The sequence below is a fragment of the Gavia stellata genome, chromosome 5 (assembly GCF_030936135.1).
Source record: "Gavia stellata isolate bGavSte3 chromosome 5, bGavSte3.hap2, whole genome shotgun sequence".
Lineage (NCBI taxonomy): Eukaryota > Metazoa > Chordata > Aves > Gaviiformes > Gaviidae > Gavia > Gavia stellata.
Genome location: NC_082598.1, coordinates 61,713,536 through 61,727,514, shown reverse-complemented (window position 1 = coordinate 61,727,514; position 13,979 = coordinate 61,713,536). Strand labels below are relative to the sequence as shown.

Genomic DNA, 13,979 nt, shown 5'->3' with positions numbered 1-13,979 from the left:
TTGCCAGAGTGCAGAGTTTGTGAACACCTCGGAGGCAGAAACCCTTACCGACGCTGAAAAACCATCTGAGATTTCACTTCTGCCTGGGTGCCTTTTTCGCCCGGTGATGTTGATGGCAGCGTCCGATTTTGTTCGTTACAATCTGCTGCTGTTTGAGTTTTTCACAGAAGGGTTTGGTTCATATCTGACTGGTTTGGCTTTGGGTTTTGCTTGTTTGTCTATGGTTTTTGTGATGGCTGCGTTAGTGTTGAATGGTGATTGTAAAACACGGCTCTTCCCACTGACAGGTGTTGTCCTTCCCGAATTTTAAAAAAAAAAAAAAATCAATCAGCGGTTATTGATTTGAGAGCGTGTCCTGGAAGATATTAAATACCTAAGGTCTTTCTGTGAACCCATAAATCATGATTATTGTTTTAAAAGGCCATACATTTTAAGTATTTTGTCAGCAAGTCCTGCTGGTGCTGTTTGGATAATACAAATGTGTCTAAAGGCTTTGCTGAATCCGTATCATGTGGAAACAATCAGATATGTGGTTACACATCAGCGTGGTTTGAATAATCATGCCATGCCTTTGCAAAGTTAAGAGGAAGGAAATAAACAGGGTAAGCAATTCTGAGGGTAATTAATTACCTACAGAAAATGAGATGAGCTTAACAGAATTGCTCTTTCCAATTGCAATAATTAAGAACAAATCTCAGAAAGCAGGCCATGACTTCCCCGGATGAGTTGAGGGGCAAAGGGATGATGCTTTGCCTTTGGCAGAACAAATCAGGCATAAGTTGCCTTAAATCCTGGGCTTGAGCATCACGTAGGGCCAAGGAAGGACAAATGGCCTCATTTGTCTGGATAAAAATTTCAGAGCCACCGGTGGAAGTCAGAAGCAGCTATAAAATTTCCCTTCTGCCAGGAGGTAGCACCCCAACCTTTACGGAGCTCCAAGGCATGTAAAACCAGGGGTTTCTTCTGCAAATGAAGCTGTGACTGGCCCGCTGACCCCCGAGATGGTTACGGAGGTCTTCAGGGGACCGGCCACCTCCTGTCACAGCCGGTGCAGGAACGAGAAGATGAGGCTTGGAAATGATGGCTTGGAAAGCCGTGTGATGAATGCCAGCAGCCTAAGGAAGGTGATTAGGAAGGCATTTGGCTTCATGCCATCAAGGTGGTAACTTTGTCACGAAACGCGAAGGCAAAATCCTTTAAGCACTCTTTTATTGCTTGCAATTGATTTTTCTCACCACGAAGACGCTCCTTCACTAATTAGCGATGAACCCCTTGGCTTTATGAGGGGAGTGCTGGACTTTCTAACTCCTTCCTGTAGATATTCAGCAGTTCGATAAATCAATCTTTTCTAATCCTTGAAATTTAAAAAAAAAAAAAGGGACAAGAGAACAAACATCCCTGCTGCCTCATATTGGCAGGCAGTGGGGAGACACAATAGCACGCTTTATTTTGTGTCTTTTTCGTGCTTGCCTGCAGGAAACGTCTGTCTCTCTGCTTTATTTGCGCCATATTAAAATGAATTCCACGGGTCTTTCTGAATGCTTTCGAGGGGGCACATCATCCATCTATTTTTACTCAGGTTTCATCACCTGTAACAGCTCCTAAAGGTCCTGCGGACTCACTTTGGCCTTTTTGCTCGCTAGCCAAACTGTGTTACTTTGGGGCCCGAGCACTGAGTCCATGTGCTTACTGAGCCTTTTACTGCTGCCGGAGAGATGGTAAATACTTCGAATTGTCAAAAGAGTGATAAATTCGAGTTAGGTGAAGTTAAACCATAAAGGGTTGAATGAAATGGTAACACCTGAAGTTGATTAATTATGTAGGGTTTTATTAAAGGCCTGGTTTTATTCTAAATGTGGCTCAAAAACTACATTTTGTTAAATACATAAAAAAAAAAAGTAAGTAAGCTCTTTTCAAAATGTAAGAAGACCAGATACTATTATTTTCAAATGAGTGCTGAATAGCTGCTTTTTGATAACAGGCTTTCCCTGTTCAGAAGCATTTTAGGACCAATCTGTGTGTGAAGGTAAATTCTTGCTGCAAAAAAAATGAAGGCTTTTAGCAATCCACGATATCGCTAATCTACATACATGGAAGTGGTTTGCACCATATAATATACGTTTCAGTTTGTCTCTGCCTCTGTATTGGGCTGTCAGTGTATATTCTGGCAATTCGGTTGCCCTGTGTCAAAAAGGTACATGTTGGGGTTTTAAAAGGATAGGCAGCACAAAAGGGGTTTCCGAGCTTAGGATGCATTGGATTTGAAATTCTGTAAGCATCTAAATGAGGATATAAGCAGCTAATTTTAGCAACTTTTTAAAAAAGTATTGGTCCAGAAATATCACAGGAATATAGAAGGTAATATGAACAATCCTTTCTCATCATTGAAGGAGAAAGTACTCTGGGAAATCGAAAGACATCTAACTTAAATAAGATTTTGAAAGAGTTTTACATGATGTGTAATTAACCTTAAGAAGTATTTGCCCCAAGGTAAAGTCAGGGCTTTTTTAAGATTATAAAATGAATTAGGTATTTATATGGATTGGTAGACCATCCACTATCCATCATCTGGGCTGCAAAGAAACACAAGGGAGGTGAGGTAAGATTTCGCAGGTTAAAGGGATAATGTAACCAGTAAAGATCGGCTTTTTAACTTCAGGTATTTGAAAGTGAAGCCCCCACCTAAGCCGTCACTCAGGTTTCCTCTGCAGTCAGTAGAGAAAGGTATTTCTTCAGGGAATGGCGAAGCCTCACCTACCTTAAATACCTGTTCTCATAGGGGATAAATTGCTCTTTGAGGGTACCCATCTCCCGTTAACTACGGTGGGATCGGACTCATGTAGTTTAAATTCAATGGGCTGTATCCCTTACTGCCAGAACTGGAAGAATTTATCCAAATCTGGAGAAAGCACTTTAGATCTAGCATCTCAAGCTGTGCTAGGCTAGGTTTTCCAACGATTTCTGCTTCCGCTATTATTTGCTCGTACCGCTTGTGAATGTAATCTCAGTTTTCCAGTTAGCAGCTCCATTTTCCTGTGAGCTAAGGCTCTTCCAAGGCTTTTCTCTTGTCTAAGTGATGGTTTTTATGTACTGCAGATAATGACACAGTATTACTGCAGCACTGATAGGTTTCACAGACTTTACCAGGGGAAAAAAAAGCCATTCTGGAGTAATTTTTGTCAGACACGAATTGTTGCTAACACAAGACTTAAGCTTCTTACAACACTTGAGTTGGTAAAATGAAAAGGAATGATCTGTACTTCATGAGGGATAGAAGAGACTAAGACCTACGGACCCTATGTGTAGAGATTTGAAGTGTTTGGGAGTTAGGCATCTTTGAAAATCTCACTTCGTTAGGTACCCGCTTGCTTTGGGCAGTGGGTCCTAGTTACATCCATGTTGGAAATGGGGTACAAACTGCTCAGGTCTTTTTATCGGCTTTCTCCTGAGCTCCTTTGAAGTGTTAGCCTCAAGCGAAAAGGCAACCCGAGTTTACCGATTTCGCATTTTGTCTGCACAAAGATGAAACGGAGCCTTCAGCTGCCTTGAAGGAAGGCTATTAAAGATCACTGAGAAACTTCGCGAGGGTCTGGATAGCAGCAACAGAGTAAAAAATTTCCCTAATTCTCTCTTTTTATAAGCTATCACCAGCGACATTTCAACAGTAAAATCTTTACCATAAAACCTGAGTGCTTGTGAACACAGTAATAGAAATTCATGCCCTGCTCCTGCCCACGTTGCTGGGCTGGGAGCTCCAGACTGTCTCACGTCTTCGTTTAATTTAATTGCATCGCAGCAAGCCGCAGGTCCTGCCATGCTAGACATACCACGAGCACAACAGGAACCTGCCCCGATGATCTTGCAGGCTGAGTGGATGAGAGGGCAAAGAGAAGCAGAGGGATTTGACCAACGTTGTGTTACACAGCTGGGTTGGGCTGGAGATCCCCGTTGGTGCAGCTAAGGGGGGAGCCTTTTAATACCAATGGCTTTTCTGTGTTCCTGGTACCTCCCCAGATGTGTTGCAGATGCGGAGGTCACACTGCCTCAACCTATGTTTTGCTAAGCCGAACAAGCTGAGCTTTCCTTGCTGTGTCTTGGAAGCAGGAACTCAGTTCCCTGCATCAAGCCACCTCCTCTGATACACTTTGCGCTTTCCCCGTGCGTTGTTAGATACCGCCTTTGCGTGCCCGAGGGTAGCAGAGATGTCCTCGTGTGGCTGGCAGATGCGGCGCAAGATCTAAGGCAGGGATGGCAGCCAGGGAAGCTGAAGGGGGGTGGTTGGGTGCTGGAGCGGAGCTGCAGGGACCTGGAAATGGCTGGGGGGGGATGGAGGCAGGGAGGGCTACAGCCCAGGGAATGCTGTAGGTGCTCGAGCTGAGCACTGCTTACCTGTCAGTGACATGGGGAGAGCTACCTTGTCCCCCATGGTGTGCCCTCTACTTGTATCTCGCTGCTCAGAGTGGGGTTGGGGCAAGTGTTATGAGCGTGGCCAGATCCAGCCCGAACATGACCATTCCCTCCGTTTTCCAAAGACCCCAGGTGACCACGCCAGGCAAAGCTGGGACTGGCAGCATCACTGCCTCTTCTGTCTCAGCCAAGGCCAAGGTGGGGAGAAAAATGGGAACGTTTTGCACAATATACTGTGCAAAACCACCTTCCTCCCACGGGGACTGAATCCTGCTCCCGTTGATACTCAGGTGGTCCTTCTGTGGCTTCAAGTGCATGTGAATGGTGCAGAAGTTGTTCCTACGTGACTTTAGCCATTGTGAGAAGAAAACACAAAGCCTCATCTTGGACATAGTTAGTGTCCCTCTCAGTCAGAAGTTACTGCTGAAAATCATTCAGCTTTAATACAGCTTCTTTCTAACTCGGGCTGAAGCGGGTCCCCTCCAAGCAGAGCGGTTTGTTTAGCAGAGGGTATAGCTTGACAGGTTGCCAGTATTGACCGAAGGAGGTCTCAGCAGGATGGACTGGCCCCGGCTACGTTGGCAGGGGTAATGAGATGAACGTATTGAACTAGTCTCCGTCTTTGTCCTTCCCCATGAAATGGGAGTAAATAAGTCAATGTTTTCTGTCACCCAGGGCTTTAGAAGATCCTAATGCCGTTATCTCAAAAAGAAAAGAACGCTGCAGTCTGTCTCATAAGTTGGCAACTTGGGAGTTACACTTATGAAAAAGTAAACAGCAATAACGAGGATCCTGTAATACACTACAGTACCGCAGACAGAGAGTGCTGAAGGCATGGTGATGTTTTGCCACCTGAACACATGAAAGCCTTCTGTGGTGGCTACGCTGGAGTTTCAAAACTCATCTTCTCTAGAGATACCCCTGATTTTTAAAAGAGATTTCAAAGTCAATTGACAGTTGCGTGATCGGAGCCAGGAGGGGTAGCTGCGGCTCACAGCTAACGATGCTCGCTTCTGCGCGTGAAGCCAGCGTCTTCGGTCGTGTTTCCATTCCCTGGGGCAGCGAGCCAGGCTGGCTGGTGCATACCAGGTGCACCTGATGTCGGTCCGCCTTTGATTTTGGTGATGGCTGGTGGGAGAAGGGATGGGGACTAGCAGTAAGCTATATTCTCTACGTCGTTATATTTCTAATGTTGGTGTTCTTGTCTTTATGTCTACGCATTCTTTAGCTATGAGGATAACAGACCCTTCATCAAGTAAGAATGACCTGAATGGCTGATAAATTTCATTTATCAGTGTGGTCTCATGAACCAGCTGTCAGATCAATATTGACAAATCATTAAAGCTTCTGTCATTCGCATTTGAGGCAGAAGAGCAAACTGTGCAGGAAAACGGTCAGGCATACAGCTAACGTGCAGAGTAAATGTGCTGCGTTTGTATTGCCAACCAATTGTCACCGTATTGGCTTTATATTCGTTGATTGGACATTGCTTGAATTCAAGGTGAACGTTCCCAAGTTAATCCTGTGTAGTACAGACTTGTTACACCAATAACAACCCTCTGGTCCACCATGCTCTGTCACTGAGGGTGCTTTGTGGTAATATAAATAGAGAAGTAAATTTTCAGAAAGGTACGTGGGTGGTAATCCCCATGATTCCCATTCTAGTTAATGGGAGCAGTGCAAGCAAATCTGTGTTCGGTGCATTGGAGACTGTCTCCTTACTCATTGAAGTACCTAATTGTCCCTAATTGTAAATCGTGGATTTTCAATTATACCAAAACGTGGATGGTTTTGTTTCTTTATTGCTATAAAATGGCACTACGGAAAAGAAAAATTCTGAAAAAGCAACAGCAAGTCTGTACAAAAAGCAAAACAAAAACCACAAGCCGCACCAAAAAAAGCTGCGAAGAAAGCCGAAAATGCCTAGGAATTACGTGCCTTAGGGCATCTGTGCTTTTCCTCCTGCAACCAAAAAGTAACGCGCAGTAGCACAAAATAGAAGCGTATCAACTTTGCAGTAGACTTTCAGTTTGTTCTTCTGGTGAAGAGTCCTTTGTGTTCGTTCTTGCAGCATCATTCCCATGTTCTCTTTCATCGCTTGGTTCTTTTTTTTTTTTCCTGCGGATAGGGGATTGAGCTATTCAAAGGAATCTCCATGCCCTCTTTATCTCCAGGTCTTGTTTTCTGAGGCCCAACACTGTAACATGTGCCGTTTGCACTGTTGAGGGTCTTCTAACCCGCAGATTCCTTTCCATCACTGAAGGTCGCGTACTTCCACTAAACAACTGTTTTGCTCCTGCACACCTCTGCAGCCAAAGGCTCTTTAACTGGGTTCAAGAATTGGCTGTGCTTCAGAGCAGAATAGTTTTCTGATATCCTGAGAATCGTTTTTAAAAGGCTCTGTACATGCAGGAAGCTTTTAATTGTGGAGGAGAAGAGAAGGGGGAGGGAAAAAAGTGTTTTCCACTTCATTTGTTGTTCTTTTTTTTTAAGGAAGAAAAAGTTATTTGTTTTTTTTAAATTGGCATGCAATTAAGATGATAATGTGCTCTCACTGATGGTGGAATCTTGGGGAGAAAAATATACCAGGCGGCTGAAGCTGTAAACTTTATCTAGTGGCTACCTTTCTGTAGGATTTTGAGAGTGCATTTTCAATTTGCATCGTGCTAAATATTTATTAGCGGGATTGACTGGAAATGCTTCAAAGGAACTGTTCTGGTCTGCTAGATACATAATAGTGATTTTTAAAGAACTGCCTTAATAAGCGGTTACCTTAGGGAGCTCTTCTGGTCGTGTGGTTAAATAATACATATTTTATAAACTTCAGTGGAAGACTTAATGCTGTATTTTCGTTCTAATACCTCAAGAAAAAAACAACAGAAGACATGAATACAACATAGGCGCGCTTCTGTTTGTGACAAGCCCTGCTAAAAGGAAAAGGCTTCAAGGCTGCATCTGCCGTGGAGTCTCTGTAGGGGAGGTTGCCCGCCTGGCCTCTGCAGGACTTATTTTTCCCCTAAGCTGCTGCTGCTTCATCTTTCTCCCCCTTGCCCTATGCCCTGCTTAGCAGATGGAAGCCCAAATACGCCCAAACCCTGGCTAAGTCCCTACAAGGCTGAAGCGGCTTGAAACGTAGGCAGATCCTGGTCCCCGCGAGCCCTTCTGCAGCACCCCAGGGTGCTGCTTCGGGGCGGAAAAGGAGGCAGAGGTGCTGGCTGGCTGCAGGCTTGTCTGCTTTGGGGAACCGAAGGGTTAAACGGTGAGGAAGGGGTGCAAAGACCGGGTATCGTTGCATTCATTTTTGTGATGTTATGATACCAGGGGAAGAGAGAAGAAAATGAAGGCCTTGAGGGAAAGGGCAAAGGGATGCTCACAGTGCTGCTTGCTAGGCACTTCGCGCTCTGCTTCCCAGCTAGAAGTTGACTCCCTCCCCTGTGCAGCAGCAATTCTGTTAAAGTTGTAGGTAATTTAGCACGTGGAAACTAGGGAGATGCCTAGAAGAAGGAGCCAATTCCTATCCTGCTTGTCCCACTTCATCTCACGTCCTGGTGTTGGAAGATCAGTCTCTGAGAAGTTAATTTAGCAGGTGACTAAATGTTATTTAGCAGGGTAACAGGGTATACTTCTCCTGCCATCCCAGCAGAGCTTCCAGCTTTCCTGAACCTGCATTGACAAAAATAACGTGCAGCAGCCGTCCCATGTCCCCAGCTCCATCTGTCCAAGCAGCAAGTAGCTGGGAGAAAGCGAGCAGAAACTGCAGGTTGCCCCTATTTGCTTGAACACCGTTTGGGGCCAAGCAATGGCTGCACCCCTACTCCTGCTTACCTCCCGTGGCGGAGCAAGCAATCACCTTAGTTTTGCAGATGATGTGAAGAAGGATTGCCCCTCCTTTGCTCCGAGCAGAAGTGTGGCAGCAGCTATGGTTCTAGCGAATGTGGTGGGTGAGCGCCTATATGTGTATATATATATTTCCCCTCATCGCGGGGTGGAAGAAGCGTAAAGCAGTGTGGCAGAGAGGTTCCTTGTGCGGAGGAGCCGATCTGGCAAGCGGTGAGGGCTTGCCCACCTGCCTGTAGCTGTTTATCTGGCTTACAGGCATATGGGAGACTAGCTAAAATGCAGCAATACAGGTGTCTTGGTGTTAAGCGTAAAGCAGCTGATCCAGCTGGCACTCCTGCCCCAGTGAAACCAGTGGACGCTAAAAAAAAGCGACATTTAGAGTTGTTGTTTTGGTCGGTTTATTTTCTTTTCTTGCCATTTGCAGAAATAGCATCTACATGTCATTTACATGCACACTGCTTTTACATTAAAAAAAAAAAAAGAAACGTTGTGGTTACAAATATGCTTTGGTTATGATGAATTTCTATGCTCATAACATTTCCATTTCCCTGTATTTCCTCAAGCTTGAAGATTTGTAAACTGCATCCAGCTTGAAGACAAAACTCCCTACGACTCATTTTGATACGCTGGGGTTTTTTTGCTAAAACCACAAGCAAAGACCTCCTGCTTGTAGACGCACACCTTCTTTTGTAGATGAAACCCCAATGCCTTTCTTTTTTGTTTGTTTCTCCTAACAGGTCCTGGGTTATAGGTGCAATAGCTCTACTCTGCCTATTAGGACTGACCTGGGCGTTCGGACTCATGTATATTAATGAAAGCACAGTCATCATGGCGTATCTCTTCACCATATTCAATTCTCTGCAGGGAATGTTTATATTCATTTTCCATTGTGTCCTCCAGAAAAAGGTAAGACAGACGGTTCCCAGCGGCAAAAGAAGTGGTAACGGGGTGTTTTGTTGCCTAACAACCGCAGCGTAATATCATCTGCGTGCCCTGAATTCGTCCCACTCAGATTTATCTCCGTGCACCTAATAAGGGTGGTATTTAGACTGGAAACCAGCAAGATGCAAGGGAATTAGGTGATAACAAAGATATGTGGCAGTGGCATTTCAGCGGGCGACGAGCGGGTCGGAGGCAGCTGACGGTGTGCAGGGCTTTACCGTAGCGACCCTGTAAAAGGGCTTTGCCTGCTCTCAGCCAGATTCTCCTTTCCCGTATGCCCGTATGCCCGTGTGAGATGAGAGCCACTCCACGAGCATCCGGAGGGTCTTCGCGTGGCTGAGTGCTTGCAGCAAAATGGAGCTTTCCATCCTCATTTGCAGTCCCTGCAGGAAATCACCCCTTTCTATAGCAGCATATATGGGTTGAAGGTATGTAACAGGGGCTGCTTCCCCCGCTTTTTTAAGAACTGAAGGACCTGCGCTCCGAAACAGTTCATTACCCTTTGTATTGGTTGGTCCTAACGTGGGCTTTTGGAAATCTTCCTCAAAGCAAGCACAGTAAGTGCTTCTTGGTGGAATTTGAAGTATGCCCCAATTAACATTTGCAAGATAACAGGGGAGTAACTTAGGTGAACTCTGGGGGGGAAAAAAAATCAAAATAAAAATATCTGTGTGTATATGTAGATCAAAATTACAGCCTCTGACAACTAGTAATAAATATTTTTAAGAACCATTTTATTCTCCACTGAAATTCAGTAGTACAGAGCTCTCCAGTTCTGTGCATGTCTGCTGATAATTCTTTATGTACATCTTGGTTTCAAAGGGCAGTTTCTTTATCCACTATAAACATAGGGAAGACTTTATACATGGATACATCTGGGTCCCAGTTTCTCAGTGTAACCAGTGGCTTTTGGTGGAATGGCTTACTGGGTAAAGTCAAGGCTACGTTGAGGTCTGTTCTCCATCCGAGAGCCCCAGGCTTGCTCCCATGTTACCCACAGTTTCCTATACAGGGAAGGGAGATCTGACCTATGAAAACATACGCAAAATTCATCGTAGCGAGTGAGCTCTGCGAGCGATGCCTCTGGAAGGATCTGCAGAGCTGTGCAAAAATGGCATTCCTGAAACCAAAGGAAGACTTTTGGGGGTCCTTGTCATTTCATCTCAAATTTGTGCATCTTGAAAAGCTTAAAAGCTTTATCTAGATGTAGCTGCCTGCTGATCCTCCCAAAACTTTCAGCAAGAAGGTTTTCAGGCAAGATGATAATAAGAATGTAGGAAGCATCACTATTGTTAATTAAACCTACAGGTCCCTTTTTGACGAGGAGTTTGAGTTTCTGCACCCTTCTCACTGGTCCTTCCTCTCGCCTCCAATGCACCTCACAAAGGGTCAGTCCCTAACCCGGCATCCCAGCACGGCACCGCAGCCTCCTTGGCTATCGGGTTGCTCCCTCAGTATGGAAGAACCATTCTCTTTCCTGTCTCAAGCCAGTCTGCACCCTTAAACCATCACTGATGACTGTGGGATGGCTCCTGATTTACGGCTGCATAGAGGGAAGGAGAATGCAGCCGGTACCTGGCTGTGGGTGGATGCATCTCTCTGACCCAAGAGCTGAGGGAGGAATTATTTGAGAGGAGAAAAAAAACCCAACCCTTTCCTTTCCTATGTATCATGGACTAGAAAATCAGCAAAAAGCTGCAGAGAGGCAAGCAGTGGGTGGCTAATTAAAGCAATTGAATTATTTTCTCTCAGCAAAGGATTGATTAGGCACTTGAGCATATTGGGCACTCGTAGTATTGTGTTTGTCTCAAGCGCTTAAGGAAGAGCCTAATGAAAAAGCTGTAATTTGCTATTTAAACAGTTGTTTCACAGACTTTTGAAATGCTCATAGATAGTCTGGCAAAATTTCACTACTAACCATGTGCTCCAAGGAACGTCAACTGGTGTTTTGGACGTGCATGGGGTTTTTTTGGGCTTTTTTTGGTCAATGGGCAACATGACCTGCTTTTGGCTTTTCAGTGCAGTCTGCTCCTTTTCAGTCTTGTCCCATCTGGTTTCTGGGTATCGCTTACCATAAAACAATCATACCTGAAGCTCAGGCAAAGCTTAGATCCTGCCCTGGCACAAGTCAGCGTAGTTCACCGGAAGCAAAGGAGGTGGCACAGCTTTACTCTAGGCGAGGAGTTAACCCGGTTTGACTGCAATGCCCATTTAAAACATGACCGGCTTGCAAGGTGCTATGAGAAAGCAGGCTCCAGCCCCCCTGTGCATTGGGAATATAAGCTCTAGGGCTGCTGGCTTTACAGTTTCCTCAAGTTTCAATTTGACGGAAAGCAATAATTAAAAAAAAAATTAAAAATCAATAGCTCTTACATGTTTCTTCTGGAATTTTTCTTCTTAGTCCTCTGCCAGAAGCAATAACTTGTAGTACCTTGATGAGCCAATATGCTAGTTTATATCAAATCTATAAGGATATTAATTTTCAGTCATAAATAGTGTATCTATAGTTCCTCTCGTGATCCTTTGATGTGCCTCAGAGGAAGCTACAACCGACTGGTGGCAATGAGCAACTTTGCTGCATAAAAGCAGTCCCTTACGCCGTCATAAATGGTGAGCTCACATACACAGAGCATTCAGCTGCAAGGTGTTGCAGGCTTCTTCCCCGCGTACTGCAACAGCTATCGTTTTAATGAACCACTGAGGAAAAATCAGGGGCCGTGTTGAAAATCAGAAGGTGGTGGGTTGGAGGAGGAGCTGCCTGCTAACCGCCGTTGCTCTTTCCTTGGCTAGGTACGTAAAGAGTATGGAAAATGCCTGCGCACGCATTGCTGTAGTGGGAAAAGTACAGAGAGCTCTATCGGCTCAGGAAAAACTTCGGGGTCACGGACACCTGGAAGATACTCCACAGGCTCACAGGTAACCTGCGCTTCTTGTCCACACCCCAGTGCTTTGCACCACCGCGCCGATACCCTTCACGGCTATGCTGGGAGGGAAGCTCCTCTCGGCCCCAAAGGAGCTGCCTTAGGGCTCTCCCCAGTGCACCCGCAGAGATTTCCCTCCCTCACGGACCTGAATTCAACACGGTGGCTTCCCTTGGGATGTGATGGCAATTAGTGCCTCTCCAAGAACCTTCTAAAGATGCGTGATGAGAATAAAAAGTCCAAATTTGCCTTCCAGAGGCAGGTGGGTGGTCATTACCTGAGCTGTCCTGCCTGCTCTCCCTGGGAATCAGGAGCTGGGAGCATTTTGTCAGCTGTGCTACATCCCAGTACATCCTTTAATCATGAGCTGAAGGTGGTTTTCACCACTGTTGCCATGTGCAGGAATGATGCTATAACAACCAAGTATTTTTCTTGCTAAAAAATAAGACTACAAGAGTCTTGCAATAGCCTTCACAGTGAAAGGGCTTGCTTTCTGGCATTTGGTGGTTTGATCAATTCCTTGCCTCACTCAATTTGCCTTGGTTTATAGTCCTCTTAGGAAAACCCGTTGGGATCAGATTATCTTATTAAGTTACTGGATTTGTTATGCTGAAAATTCAGGTTTTGGGTAGTTTGTGCACTTAGCAATTTTGAAGCTAACTTGTACGTACAGACGCAGATTTATGGATGAACAGTTCATATAAAATGAAGAAGCTTACTTCTTAATCAATAGAAACCAAACACAAATTTATTCAGTATTACTAATGGAAGTAATTATACATGACAGTTCCACTATTAAATTATGAAAGACATGCAGCGAGTAACAGTTTATAACCTCCCAGGAAAACCTAATTTGCGATTTATGTCTTGGAGCAAATTATTATTTATTTTCAGCGGTTTCCAAGATGTCATCCAAGAGCTCCACTTTGGCATTTATGTAGGTCTGGATGTTATGCAGGGCAAATAACAGCAATAGAGTACGGAGCCTCTCTCCAGCAGGCCGTCAAATCCCACAGTAGTCGATAACGTCCGAAACTCACTATATCCAGCAACATTTAGGTAGCTGATTTGAAAGCCTTCGCATTTACGTAACTTAGCTCCTGGTTAGGTGCCCTCCTCTCCGAGAAGATTTGCCTGTAATGGGCCCTCCCTCTTGGCATTCTCAGCGCAAGGAAACAAGCCCTTTTGAGGGTGAACTGAGTCCCCTGGCAGCAGTCCCCTCATGGCAGGCGAGTTTTGAGGTACCAAGGAAGTTTATTTTGCCTGTAGAACCTTGTCCTTGGAAGGATGGAAGTACCTGAGAGCTATCGTAGGCAGGAGGAGCCTCACACGGGTGATGGAGAGTGGATGGAGATCAGTCTGAGCTGTTGAAAGCAGCTGACTCCTAATTTTTGAATAGAGAAGTCCATGAGGAGGAAAACTCCTAAAATCCGTTTTTTCTCTGAAAAGCACTTAGGAAACAGAATAATTAATCCACAATGGATCATGTCAGAGAAATACAATAGATTAAATGTCCAGGTGAAAAATAATTGCTGTAAAAGTGCATGGGCCTCATGTCACATTATGCTTCCATTTATAGAGGGCTAATGCATGATTAGAAGATGCCGTTACTACATAGTTAATGAGTAGACTAGAAGGCACTTCTCAGCTGTGACCACATGAGTAAGCCCTGGAAGACCTCGCATAGCTAAGATCCCACTACGGGAAGCACTGGATTTTTAGCAATTAGGAAAAACATAGTCTGTCACAGTGGGAACCAACCTTCCCGATCCCCCAGGCCACCTAGCGCCACTTTCACGCAGCCACGGAACACAGAATCACAGAATGACAGGGGTAGGAAGGGGCCTCTGGAGATCATCTAGTCCAACC

At 45.0% G+C, this 13,979-nt stretch overlaps 1 protein-coding gene across 13 annotated transcripts in view; it reads left to right on the top strand.

Annotated features, from left to right (window-relative positions):
• ADGRL3 (adhesion G protein-coupled receptor L3) overlaps positions 1–13,979 on the top strand; it is a 275,585-nt gene that overhangs the window by 236,789 nt on the left and 24,817 nt on the right. For 7 of the 13 annotated variants that reach the window (XM_059818013.1, XM_059818018.1, XM_059818014.1 and 4 more), the window contains 2 exons: positions 8,985–9,153; positions 11,980–12,105. In XM_059818013.1, the coding sequence (XP_059673996.1) occupies positions 8,985–9,153; positions 11,980–12,105 (295 nt within the window). Of the gene's footprint in view, positions 1–5,635; positions 5,663–8,984; positions 9,154–11,979; positions 12,106–13,979 lie in introns of all 13 variants that reach the window. The other 6 variants (XM_059818011.1, XM_059818012.1, XM_059818017.1 and 3 more) reach the window with 1 other exon arrangement.